The sequence below is a fragment of the Colletes gigas genome, unplaced genomic scaffold (genome assembly GCF_013123115.1).
Source record: "Colletes gigas isolate AHSC1104 unplaced genomic scaffold, ASM1312311v1 Colletes_gigas_Sc00007, whole genome shotgun sequence".
NCBI classification, from domain to species: Eukaryota; Metazoa; Arthropoda; class Insecta; order Hymenoptera; family Colletidae; genus Colletes; species Colletes gigas.
The window spans coordinates 3,447,066-3,460,757 of NW_025106636.1; the positions used below are offsets into that span (position 1 = coordinate 3,447,066).

Genomic DNA, 13,692 nt, shown 5'->3' on the forward strand with positions numbered 1-13,692 from the left:
TTTAATCAGAGTCCCTCTACCGAGCAATTATTGAGGTCCTAACGTACGCCGTAGAATTTATTTCGTTAAAGTTTCTCGAATTAAAAAGTACAAACAAAGAGGGGTATAAAATTGGAGTTACAATCGTTCTCAAGCGTATCAATTTATTAACGTAATTCTTAATCAAGTCGTAACAGTAAATATTATAAGTAACACATTTGGAACATTCTTCATCGGTATAGTAATCATTTACGTTTATTTTGACAGTAGAATATGATATTTTCAAAAAGAAGTATCACGAGAGACAGTGCAATACCTATACAAGGTATACAGAGAATCAGGTATACTTGTTCCATATCGATCGTTTTGAAGGGAATTTTATTTTCATACTTGATCCTATACACGAACCAGCGATCTTTCAGAGCGTCTATCAGGCCAAATTCGTGGAACTTCAACAATCTGGAAAAAAGTAATTAGATATGAAGTGAACTTCTCTGAGGCTAATTTTAATATTTAGTCCATTTCCAATTGAAATTAATTCTCGAATCGATTGATCGTCCACTTACGATATATTTATAATTTTCTTATATGGAAAACGTTTCGTTACGCCGAATCCGATCCAAGTGTGAAAGTAGCCTTTTCCTACCGGTATCACCGGACAGATGCGACTTCTTTTTATATAAAACTTGTCCTGGTTTTCCAGCATCGCGAATTTCTTCTTTTTGTCGCAGACCTTTCGATACATCGTGCTCGGTGTGTCCACGATATCGAAACGACGCGCGAGGTCGTATCGTTTAGGCTGTCTCTTCGATAGGTGAATGTTTTTCTAAAATTTTGCCATTCTCTTGGAAGTTTTGAAACGGAACAAGCAGGGTATCAGTATTACTGAAATACTTATTTATATTTCGCTCGATAAACAATCGAATACGTAGGTTGTCGAAGTAATTAATTATTGCAAGCATTAAAATCGTTCCAAGTACCTCCACGAACTCGTAAATCATAGATCCTCTGAAAACCAAAACGTCGTACTTCGTTTTATTTAATAAAGTTGATAGACTGTCGAACGGAAGCGTCACGATCCGATTCGCCATTTGGTAAATGAGATTCGAGCTGAAGCACAAAAGAATCAACCAGGCGAATGTACTCTTTGATATCGACAATATCTTGTTCTGAGCGTAAAGATCGTCTGGAACGTAGCCTGAAAGAATCAGTAACGAATCTACATAATTGATATTTTTGTTACGTTTAAAAAACATGTAGATTGACTTATTGCGATTAGTGTACCTTGGCCACACATTATGGAATGCGTATAAAAGACATGGTCATTGAAAGTGAAGTATTTTGTCTTCTGTTTTCGAGTTTTATTCTTTTTAGAATTTCGGTACTGTTTGTTCTGGAGGATGTATCCACCCAGGCTGAGTATTAAAGTTAGTAATATGAGGGCGTGCCATACGTGCCGCTCGAATATCGTAAATAGCCACTTGTTATCGTGTTTGAATTCCGGCTGTATGTACAATTGGTATCTGTGTAATGTTCATTGATTGAATAGTGTGTAATCGTACTTTACTCGTGATGAAACTAATATTTTATGTCGAGATAAATTCAGGTTGATCGTATGTAAAATTTACGAGAGAGTACACTTGATTTTTATATTACATACGCCTGTTTTGAACTGCTCAGCAGGTACACAAATTAGTCTAAACGATGCCCAATGGTCTTTCAAAAGTAGGTGAATAAGAAAAAAGGTAAACAGGGTACTTCTACAGCCTTGCTCAGTTGTAAATTTTGCGTATAATTGGCTCGACGAATACCCCTCGCGCCATTGGGTTTGGGGACCTTCGCGTTAGGATACGTAAATACGAAATTCCGAAGCAGGTAGCTGTTTACGTCCTCTCTAGGGTCGAATGGAATATTCAGTTAGTCTTATTTCGACAGTAAAACCGCGAAGAGCTCTCTCGATAGTTGCGTACTGTGGCTTTATCGTGTTAAATCGTTTAAATTCGAGTAGTTTTTCGCGAAAATACAATTTACCGATATGTGGGAGTTTCCTTTTTAACGCGAAGTTGTTTAATAAAAATGTTTAAAGCCTTAAAGTCCAATGAGTACGTAAAAACGATTAGAATCGATCGCAATAAGAAGTTAAATGGAATCCTAATGTGAATGTGCGACGCCATTGGATACAGCTGCGCGCGCACTCGTCTGTGGTTTGAACAGCCCGCCATCAAACGTAGATAGACCTTTTTATTTCTTTTGCCATGATGAATCTGTATCTGTTTGTTTCGTAACTTTTATATACTAGCACCTCGTAGATGTACAGTAGTAAGTTGAGTAGATCGGGTTCAGTTTCACAGTTGCTACTTGTATTTCGAAAATTGTTTAGAACTAACGAACGACTTACTTAGTCCGCCAAACAGGCATCGTATACTCTAACAAATCCGTACGGCCCGCGTAGTACCCTGTTCGCAGTATCACTTGCGTTTCATTCCGATCGATCAACCCCATTAGACCGCTGTAGCTTCCGTTGTCCAAGCGTATTCCAAAATCATGCTCTTCATTCCTTACTGGAAGCAATCTGAGTAAACGTGTCGAGGGGCTCGAGTTACGTGTTGATAAAGACTTTGATTTTATTAGGAATAAAATATGAGGTTTAAAAGAAATAGGAGGGTGTTCCATATTTTTCAAATAAACATTTTGTTACGTGCTACTGTCGAAATATATGCTACCGCTACGAACGTACGTAAATTTCAGATGATCCGCGAGCATGTTCCATATTTCCCCGCATATTCCAGACACCTTTCTGTCGTTCTCATAAAACCCAACGAAATCTCCATCCTAAGAATAACGATGAAGTATGATTGAGTGCCATCGATGCCCCACATTTACAGTCAGACGTAAAAGTATTCGTACTGTACCGTTTCTAGACTACATACAGGGTGTTCTGCCATCCCTGAGATGGCAGAATTTTAATGGCAGATTCTAGAGGCCAAAATAAGACGAAAATCAAGAATACCAATTTGTTGATGGAGGCTTTGTTCAAAAGCTATTAACGTTTCAAATTCCGCTCGTACTGAATTTTTTTCTCGAAAATGCGCAAGATTTCGGGGGTATGTCTATTCACCAAAAATGATTGTAATTGACCCCCGCAACCGAAAATAATTTTTTCAGAATGATTTGAAATGTTTTAATTTTGTCGAAAAATTTCACCTTCTCGAATTTTTTTCTCGAGAGTGGGTAGGATTTCGAGGGTATGTCTAATGATAAAAAATGATCGTATTTGACCCCCGGAACCGAAAATAATTTTTCCAGAACGATTAGACATTTTTTTTTTCGGCGACAAAATTTCAGGGAAACATATCAATGTATGGTCAGACATTTCGGTAAGGAATTTTTTTCTCGAAAGTGCGTAGGATTTCGGTGGTATGCCTATTGACCAAAAATGATTGTAATTGACCCCCGCAACTAGTAATAATTTTTTTAGATCGATTTGAAATTTTTTAATTTAATTGTTAATAACTTCTTAACGAAGCCTCAGTCAAGAAATTGATATTCTTGATTTTCGTCTTATTTTGGCCTCTAGAATTCCTCATTAAAATTTTTCTCAGGGGTGGCTGAACACCCTGTATAGTTGATATTTTTAGAACAAATGTTAAGGAAACTTTACTGGTACATTCGTTATTTAATATCTTACACCTCAAAGGGAATTAAGTTCCACGTAAAAGAGTCAATTTTTCTTAAAAGATTGCACACAAATACCCTGTATATTTTTATTTATAAGAAAGTATCAACCACCCGACCAGTTTAAACATTACGAGTACTTCTGTGCCTCACTGTAGGGGCAATTCGTATGCACAAAAGGCGTTCCGGCTTAAACCTGGTAGTACGCCACTTTCAGAACTTTCCCGCTGATATTTCTCCCGTCCAAATCTTGTTTCCCGGCAAGCGGTTGTTCCCCTAAAGTGGCGAATATCGGTACGCCGAACAGATTTACAAAATCCTGTCGATCCTTGTCCCAGATCAAACTTCGATCCACTTCACATTGCACGCGTGCGTAACGAAACAGCACGATGAAAACGATCGCGAGCATCGTCCCGTTATTCGTTTCCAGTATTCTGGATAAATTGCGTTGCACGGTGCCCCGGCTACGATATTAATATACGCTCGTCATTATTAAACTACGATCGTTCAGCAAAGATAAAACGCAGAAAATTGCAATTTGATGAGTTTTGTATATCGATTGTCGAGCAAACGCGAGTCGTTTTAGCTAAGAGATTACTCCTGGTGATTTTCATGTGTGCACGTCGATGTGGTGTGTCGGGAAATCGAAGAATATCAATCCCTTGATTGCAATAAAATATGGAATATTTAATTCCAAATCTCCTAGGTCACGATTCCAGTGTTCAGAAATTATCATCCCCTGTCGCGCCATTGGATTACATTCTCAAAATCGAACCTATTTATTCAAGGAACAATCACAGTACATTCAATATAAGTATAAAGGATCAAGTTTGGCAGGGATGAAATAAAGACTACGGTTTCATACAAAAAACATGGATCGTATATATCGTACTTGACTGTATATATATATAAAGGTCTTAAGTTTATGATCCTTCGTCGAAATAGTTGTCATAAGTTAACTTAAGTCTAACCGATGACGAGCCTCCGACGCGGTCAGAGGAGCGTTACGATACAATTAATAATACAAACACCGAGTCGGAGGCTCGTCATTTTTAAAGTCTCGTTTCAACTTAATCGATAGATTATTCCTAACCGTCTCCCTCGAATCACGTTTACATCGATTCTGGGAGCAACACGCCCTCGTCGAGTTTCTTTTTCCCCGGTCGATGAAACATCCCTCCGGTTCCATTTAATAGAAAATTATAAAAAGTATATAATACAGTTTCATTCAAACTCTCTCACTCTAGGCTGTCTTTACCCAGTTTGCTTACGATCCTATTATGTGCATGCTATCGTTCGAGGCAGGCGTTATCGTTTCTCCTGTTCGCGTTCCCTTCAATTGTTTCATTCGGATGTTGGACTAGCTTCGAACAGTTCCGGTACAATAACGTCCGCATTGGTCGCATGTTCTACACTCTATACACGAATGATAAGTGATCCTGTATTAATTTACACATTAATATCGTTGACAACTTCTTTGTTGAACGTCTCGTTGAGTCCTCGCGAGCGTCCACCATTATAAATCTTCTAGAATGAAGATCCACCGTGAACATAGATACTCTTTCTCTTCTAACAGACTTAGAAGCATCTTTAAAACGTTAAGCGTGTAGTATTAATTCCGATAATTGTTTTATGATTATTCTTTCATAAATTAGCAACAGAGCACGTGATCTCATCAGTTTCGTAGAAAACATGCAAACCCTGACGATTCAAATACACGGACAATAATCTCGATGGTACAGAAATCATGAAACTTAGTTTACCGATGTGATCGTGTCTTCGATTATTCGCGATTATTGCTATTCGAGTTCTGGTTTACGATATGATTACAATAATTGCTTTACGGACGAAACGTAACAGTAGAAGTTTATCAAGTACCAATGAGATCGCGTTTTAGATCGTTCGTTTCAGAGAGAACCTACCGCTACACCGTATAGACGATAATTTATTATTGTGCCACTTCTGCAAATTGGGTTTCGCAAATCGTTTAGAAGTTTAAGACCTAAAATACTTATTATCAGTCTGGTAAGCACACAGTATTTCGAACGTGACTGATATCACGCGTATATTGCGTTCCAGGAACGATATATCGTTTAAAAATTCACGGTTTCGCCAGTGTAAAATACAAGTAAAAATCATACAAAAGGAGCCTCGCGTCGATCAATTTACAATTTTGTTCCGCCATCGGTGTCTTTGAGATATCGTTGCTGGAATATAACATAGTCGAAATATCAGCCACGCGCGTACTTACGTAAAATTAACGCATAATTCATCGAGTGCTGTCGAGTATGGTCAAAGACATATTAACCACGATGCCTAATACTTTCAAATACAATTCGAGAAGTAACGTTAAACAATAGAGAAAAACGTTAATGGTACAGTCTACAGTCTACAACTGTATATATTTATATTTATATGTATATTCGATCGTATTATATGTATAAAACATTAAGGTTGTACATCGTTCGAAGTGTTGTTGCCAGTACAAAATATTATGTATATTTCGGTAGAAATAAATATAAATGCAGAAATATGGCAGTGATTAGGTATCGAGGGTCGCCACCTAACGTATTCCAACGAACATTGCCCGAAGCTTTGTAGATTCGATTGTACCTAAAAAAACAGGCCATATACATACCTTGTACAGCAATTACGGTAAACATACAGAAACATAGAAATTCGTCGTGAGCCCGGCGTCGGTTCGTCGTTCTCACTTTGATACCCTGGTCTCGGTCGTGACCTTGCTGGGGTCCGGTAACCTGACAACTAGTTGTGCACCGTTTTGCATCGGTCTAGTACCGTTCAGCGTGTTCATTTTGCCCACCGATTGCGCCGTGGGTGGCAGAACTTTCTTCGCCCCGCTCAGTTTCGGCGAGCAACACTGTTTGTCGTCGTACTCGTTCATGTTAATATTTGTCTGGTTCGGATAATTCGGCGTTTTCATAGGCGTGTTGTGCTCGCTGTAACCGCAATTCGGCCTTTGCTCGATGGAGTTCGAGTTTTGGAAGCTGGGCAATATCTTCAATCCGTTGCTATGGTCGTTGATGTTGCAAAACACTTGCTCGGTGTTCCCCTTGAAGTTCCCCATTTCCTTCTGATCGCACTTGTATATCGGGGCGGACAGCTGCGTGGAGTTAGTTTTGTTTGTGCTCTTGTGGCTGCTCCCGGAGTAGCTGGTTATGGACTCGTTACAGAAATCGCTCAGATAGGTCTGGTTTATGTACCAGTTGTGCAAACGATGGTGGATCTCTGGGAACTGTGGTCGGCGGTTCGCCACCTCGTGCCAGCATTCTATCATTAGACTGTAAATCATGGTCGGGCAGTCCTCGGGGCAAGGTAATAATTGACGCGACCGAATCATGTCTATCACTTCTTGATTATTGTAACCGTAATATGGCTGAAAATTAAAAAAATTCACGCGTTAGATGTTACTATTTTACCTCTGGACGAGGTGTCTCGATATGTTCAAGAGTCATGAGGAGATTATTACCTGTAAACCGTAACTATAAATTTCCCATAATACAACACCAAAACTCCATACATCCGACTCCGTCGTAAATTTCCCATAAACAATTGACTCTGGAGGCATCCATCGAACAGGTAACAGACTCTTAGATTGGACTCTGTAGTAATCGCTACTGTATATATCACGCGATAACCCGAAATCGGAGATCTTCACTGTTAAATTATCTCCAACCAAGCAATTCCTTGCTGCTAAGTCTCGGTGAACATAGTGATGGCTTGCTAGATATTCCATGCCTAAAACAACATTACGCAATAAAGTCATAGTCTTTAATACAAAATAATCGAGATAGTGCAATAGTTGAACCGACCGGATGCGATTTGTAAAGCGATGTGTAGAAACTCGGGCTGCTCCAAGATCTTGCCGCTTCCATTGTTCAACGGAACGTCGGACCTTGGCGAATGGCAGATGAGAAATTCGTGCAAATCCCCTTGCGTCATGTACTCGAACAACATACACATTGGTTCCCCCTTCAATATTACGCCGAGCAAGCAAATAATGTTTGGATGCCTAAGGTCCGTCATCAGATCCACTTCTCGTTTGAAGTCACTTTGCGTTTTTGGACTCGCGTTCTCTTTTAACGTCTTCACCGCGACGTAAATCGGTGGTTCGCATTTGTTGCCTGTTTGCAACTCTCCTTTGTACACTTTTCCTATAGAACGTTTAAAATTCTCATTTTGTTCACGCTACAAATAGTTAGAAGCATTGATCTTGTAAGAAATTTTTTAAGTTTACCGAAAGCTCCTTCGCCTAGTTCTTGTAGAAGAACAACATTATTGGTAGTAAATTGTGGCACTCTGTTATTGGATGTTCTACTACTACCACTGCTTAACGTTCCGGTGCCAGGGGTTGTGTTACCAGGGCCGGCTAAAAGAGAACTCATCTCCATAGGTTGTGTCGTACTTCGTCTTCCATCGTATATGTTCTTGTCGCATTGTATACTCGTCAACATCTGTCGATTAAACGGGTTAGATTTCATTTACGATCGTCGATTCAATCACACTAGTTCTTACTTTGTTCGATGGCAAATGGTTCATTTGCCTTGTAGACTTTCTGCTTCTATAGCAGCAGCAATAACAAATCAATATGACAACAAATCCTCCTGTTAGCACAAAACCAACGACTGCATAGATCCATAAGTTTTCAACTGCAAAGAGACAAATTTTTATTTTAGACCAGACTAAGTATCCGATCCAGTTTTTTTTTTATATCGTGTGTATTTACCGCATTTAGGTATATCACAAAACTCCTGTTGCATTGTATGGTTGACATCAACGTAACACCACGGTTGTAGTTCTGTATCACCCGGATTACGGCAATACGAATGTTGCCCGGCCAGTTCCGGGTAATCAGAAATTGGAAGATTGAAGGCAGCCAGCCATTGCAGGCATGGCCTTCCACTAATACTTGTCTTCACGATACCTCGATAAGACTTCCCGCTTCCCCAATAACAATAATCGTCTAAAAAACGAGGGTGCAATAGTATTTTTATTTAGGAAGGCGTGACCTTAAAACAACCTTGAGCTACTCACTTTCCTGCACATTGTTCTCGGTGGAAATTCCAAGACTTAAACAATCACGAGCCTCAGGGGTGTTTTCCATTGGTAAATCAGAACAATTAATTAAAGGCACTTGTTGTCCAATCATTGGATGTCTTTTAGCAATTGCATATTCCTTTCTACACAGATCATTCTCTAATATCTCACACTCCTCTCGACAAATCCGTCGTAATTTACGATTGATCTCGTTTCTGCTGGAGGATTGTACATCCCCGTAGCTTTGACCAAGCAGTTTCTTGTTAGAAGATTTCCCCTCTTTGTATGGATTGAATTCGGAACCAGGGCCCAATGTGGGACTGCGTTTTCTGGGAATACCGTGAGATTGCGCGATATCGTCAGAATCGTCTCCGTCGCCATCTTTCGATAAACCGCCTTGATTATTATTTAGAAGATGAAATAGACTTTTTGAGTTCTTTAATTTTAGAATACTGGCAGGATCACGGCATATCGGAAATGCGGAGTAACATAGAGACGGTTTTGCGTAACCTTCACAATTTAATGAGACTTCACTGAAACAGAAAAATTAAAACTTAAATGTGTTACCAAAATAATCATTTACTCTTGTATCCAATTTAGTAGACTTTACTTACTTTGAGTATTGAATAACACCAAAGGCTTTCATCAGTTTGTCATCGAGTAATTTTTGTGTCATTGGGTATGGTATATAGACAGACTGATCCTCTAAAAATTGTGCACATGTTTTCCCTACATACACCTGAAACAGTAATGTTGTTTTAATATTATGATCCGGTGAACAGAGTAGTAGTCGTATAAAAGTTTTTGTATACCTCACATTTTCCTTCATGATTGTCTTTTCTCCCAGGAGATAACTGCATATTGACATTTCTAAGGCCACCGATTGTATGCATGTCGGTAGTACTAGATTGAGAACTAGTTGGTTGTGGACTTGGCGATAATATACTAAATGGATTTGTTGATGCTAGATGAGAGATGTGTGGCGTTGACATTCCAGGTCCTGAGAGGTCTAATCCATCTCCAGGCCTAATGCTATGCACAACACAAAATCATTTTTCCTTCATTATACTGATATAGTTTTATACATGTTTATGTAATGCATTTAATAGGTTAAGAGTGCAACAATTTTGGTATTAATATTCAGTGAAACAGTATATTTCATTCGTTATTTAATCGTATACAAAGTTAAATTTCTCGCGAAACAGGAATAACAATTCGTTACGTCATTTTGCGAGCATTTTATGTCATGATTTTCGTCAAAATAACGGTCATTTTTTTTCAAAACATAACCTCAACCAAATACAATCCCGACCAAGCAACGAAACGAAGTGTTTCAAAATTGAAGGCAAAACAAACGAGCTGTTAGTTGTCAAATTTTTATTTACTACATATCAGTTACATTATTGTATGCGTATCATTGCAAAAAGACGCGGTATTTTTTTTTATAACCTCACTATCGTTACAACAAAGAATGATCACCTTGTCTCTGTAACATTAGTAACATTTTTGACACTATTTGTGGCACGTACAAAAATACACGCATTTTGCAACAATACTAGGTACAAGAGTAGCTTCATAATTATAAATTATTTATCAAAACATTTAATTTTAACAGAAATCTTGTGTCATTTGACACCACGCCCGGCGTCCATTTGTAAATCGAACAGTAATCACGGTTTTTGGCGGTAAAATAAAGTTTTATCTTTTAAAAATTGCCATTTTAAAAAAGTCCGTAACGAAAGTACAATAATACAAATCGAATGCAGCGTCGAACCGTTTGATATTTTATAAAATTTAAATTTTTCTATGCATTTTATAAATTCGAAAGTATTTTGTTTACTCTTTGTATGCGCCAAATACTTTGGTCATTCAAGGCCATCGAAGGATAAATTCCACTATATGCCATTTGGCTACCCTGCTGCCCTATCTCCTGTCTCTTCATGCAAATCAGTTGGCACACGTCCTCTGGCATTCAAATAGAGGAGGCACGTAACGATATCGTAAGAAAGGAAGTAGTTTATGATGTCACACAGACTTGGAAATATGATTTCGAACGACTAAAATATTTGGCGCCGATCCAGTTAATTAAACTATACAATATTAACAAATATTGTTAAAATTTAATATTTACCCATCGATGAAATCGCTACCGCCACTCATGTCGGGAGAAAATTTATCGTCGTCCGATGTTTGATCAATAGGGTGGTCTGGTTGAACGGGAGCTGAAAAATAAATTATTGCTCGTGTTAGAAATACGGTTTCTATTCAGTTTCGAAGTATATTTAATCAACAAAGTTTAATATTTTAATATGAAAGAGTAAAAAGTGTTTCAAAGTTAAATAATTTGACCATACAGTGTATCGTAGGATCTTCTCTGATTTAGAAATTCGTTTATAGATTAAAATAGATCATTTTGTGTATAGTATTCGTTGCTTGGTCATTCCAAGAGATGGGAGCAGCATCGTCTTTTTTCCCCCCCCCGGTAATGGAGTAATTTTGTTTCGTCATTAACGAGAAACATCTATTCGAATAAAAGTTTATCCGACATAGATGGATGCATGCTGGTTCGAAATAATAACAAATACGAATTTTTCGTATTCGCGTTTCCGTTATTCCATAGTTTTATCCAAAAAAAAAAAAGTTTCCCCCGTCTCTGTTTTCGTGGATCTCCACATCTCATCGTATTTGCAACACGAGTCTGTTTTTATCTGAACCGCCGAGCACTAACAAGGCATAAACTTGTTTATTTTCTATTTAATAGAAACTTTTATTCGGATAGAAATTTCCTCATTCCTGGCATCAATGGATACATTGAAATTGTCAACATTATTTTGCTCTTATTTTGCTCTGTTGAGTAACGTTGATATATATTTAGTTTATTTCATTTCTCCATTTCTATATATATGTATTATAATTTAATTTTTAACGCGATTGAAAAAAAATTTTCTTCGTTTCTGATATCGTTGTAACAAAGCTCTTCGAAGCCTACGCAGGTCCGCAAACTCTTCTCCCAACCCTGCCCAAGGCCTTTACATCCCCCTCTAGTTTGCACGACTATTCGCAACGCGAGCCTCCCTCTTCAGAATCGCAGCTACTGTTCCAGAAGGCCATTCCGCTCCAAGTAATCGTTCTTTTATCGCGTCTCGTGCTCGTTGTCTTCCTTCGAACACCCGACAACCCTTCCACCTCGCGAGTTTACATATCGTTTACACTCCACTTTTCTCGTCGAAGGCGATCCCCCGGCTCGCTTTTATCCCCGGTGACGCGAAGAAAGGCGAACCGATAAAATTTGATACGCGACCACCTGAAATCTTCCCGAGCCGCCGTCCAAGACGCGTTTCCGTCGTCGGAGGCTCCCACTTTGTACGCCCCGCACGTCCCATAGTCCTTTTGAAAATCTCCCGGTTTATTTTCCCCTCTCTCGTCGTGTTCGCTTTTGTGCCGCTATAATTCTAAAAAAAAAAAAAAGAAGTTGGGACACGATGAAAGGGAGCGTGCTGCATTCGCTAAAAATCCCCGTCGAATTTCTCCGCCTCTCTCTATCGCGTTTCGTTCCTCTTTGTACTTGCTTCTCGCGCTCTCTGCACCCGCGGATAATATCAGTTTCATTTCGTTTGAAAGAGCGCAGCGTCAATTTTGTTTCTATTCCCAGCGACAATTATTTCGCATGCGAAAACAGAAATTTTCTTATCGCGGGAATCTAGGCACGATCGTGATCCCGATAAATTTCAGTAGCTATATAGTTTCTAGCATTTTCATAAATTATGTTAAACGTCGTTCGACTCAAAAAAGAAATTTGGTTTCATAAATTTTAATAATTTGAACGCGTTTGGTAACACATATCTTCGGCAAAGAATTTTTTTCTCAAAAGTGCGTAGGATTTCGGGGGTATGTGTATCGACCGAAAATGATTGCAATCGATCCCTGTAACTAAAAATAATTTTTTTAGAAAGATTTGAAATGTTTTATTTTTTGAGAAAAATTTATCCACTTACTGAATTTTTTTCTCGAAACTGGTTAGGATTTCGAGGGTATGTGTGTTCACCAAAAATGATTGTAATTGACCCCTGAATCCAAGAATATTTTTTTAGAAAGATTTGAAATGTTTTAATTTTGTAGAAAAATTTATCCAATTATTGAATTTTTTTCTCGAAACTGGTTAGGATTTCGAGGGTATGTGTGTTCACCAAAAATGATTGTAATTGGCCCCTGAATCCAAGAATATTTTTTTTAGAACGATTTGAAATTTTTTTTTTCCGCCGAAATTTTCAGCATCCGTCGATTTTTCTTAGAAGTTTCTTTTTGATTTTTAAAACATTTGTCTGGCGCGCTACGGAAATGTTGTCTAATACGTTTTTGTAGGCATGGATGAGCTCTACTTCCTGACTAAATTTCAATGAGGTGCATTCACTATTGTCGGAGATACGATCGCCATCCTCCTTCCGCGTTATAATTTCTCGTTTTCTGAATCACTGATTTATGCAATTACCGTTTGTATATTCCTGTGAAAGTAATACGAAGACTCAAAAAACTAGACGCGAACGCAACGTCCTCTGTTTTAACAGTTCCCCACGAGCTTTTCGGCGAGGCTCGACGCGATGGCTGCGTCCTGATTGCATCATGATCCACGGGAAATTTCGCGATAACCGACGCGACATCAAACGATACCGGGAGATCTTTGAAGAAAAAGTAATTTCGCCCGGTAATCGCTGGGTTTATTATAGGCGAATTGGTCTTTAGGGAGACACCCTCTATGTTTGTCCTGCTCGCAAGACGCATCTCGGGGATGGTACAAAGTAAATAATATCGGAAATCTGAATCTACCCTCGAACGCGTTTCCAAGGCAACCGTGGTTTACTTTAGAGGTGATCGATTACGATTCGATTCTTTCGATCGAAAGATCGGCTTTTCGAGCTTATTGCACGAGAAAATGTGGTTCCAAACTCCATGAACGATTATCGAACATTTATTAAAGCGCAA

The 13,692-nt window shown here is 38.7% G+C and overlaps 2 protein-coding genes across 2 annotated transcripts in view; both read right to left on the reverse strand.

Annotated features, from left to right (window-relative positions):
• Window positions 1-224: 224 nt before the first annotated feature.
• Window positions 225-2,924, reverse strand: LOC122396565. Its single transcript, XM_043395094.1, has 7 exons — window positions 2,910-2,924; window positions 2,717-2,811; window positions 2,378-2,551; window positions 1,264-1,502; window positions 960-1,177; window positions 546-805; window positions 225-438 (listed from the first exon to the last, which is right to left on the reverse strand). Exons 1-7 carry the CDS (start codon window positions 2,922-2,924, stop codon window positions 225-227), a joined length of 1,215 nt encoding a protein of 404 aa, XP_043251029.1.
• A 3,440-nt stretch (window positions 2,925-6,364) lies between these two features.
• LOC122396174 (tyrosine-protein kinase transmembrane receptor Ror) overlaps window positions 6,365-13,692 on the reverse strand; it is a 49,669-nt gene continuing 42,341 nt past the window's right edge. Inside the window, exons 4-14 of the mRNA XM_043394342.1 lie at window positions 10,844-10,934; window positions 10,627-10,635; window positions 9,525-9,738; window positions 9,327-9,451; window positions 8,710-9,245; window positions 8,402-8,638; window positions 8,191-8,324; window positions 7,913-8,129; window positions 7,488-7,829; window positions 7,145-7,413; window positions 6,365-7,051 (exon numbers count right to left, since the gene is read on the reverse strand). Of these exons, the coding sequence (XP_043250277.1) occupies window positions 6,365-7,051; window positions 7,145-7,413; window positions 7,488-7,829; window positions 7,913-8,129; window positions 8,191-8,324; window positions 8,402-8,638; window positions 8,710-9,245; window positions 9,327-9,451; window positions 9,525-9,738; window positions 10,627-10,635; window positions 10,844-10,934 (2,861 nt within the window). The remainder of the gene's footprint in view (window positions 7,052-7,144; window positions 7,414-7,487; window positions 7,830-7,912; window positions 8,130-8,190; window positions 8,325-8,401; window positions 8,639-8,709; window positions 9,246-9,326; window positions 9,452-9,524; window positions 9,739-10,626; window positions 10,636-10,843; window positions 10,935-13,692) is intronic.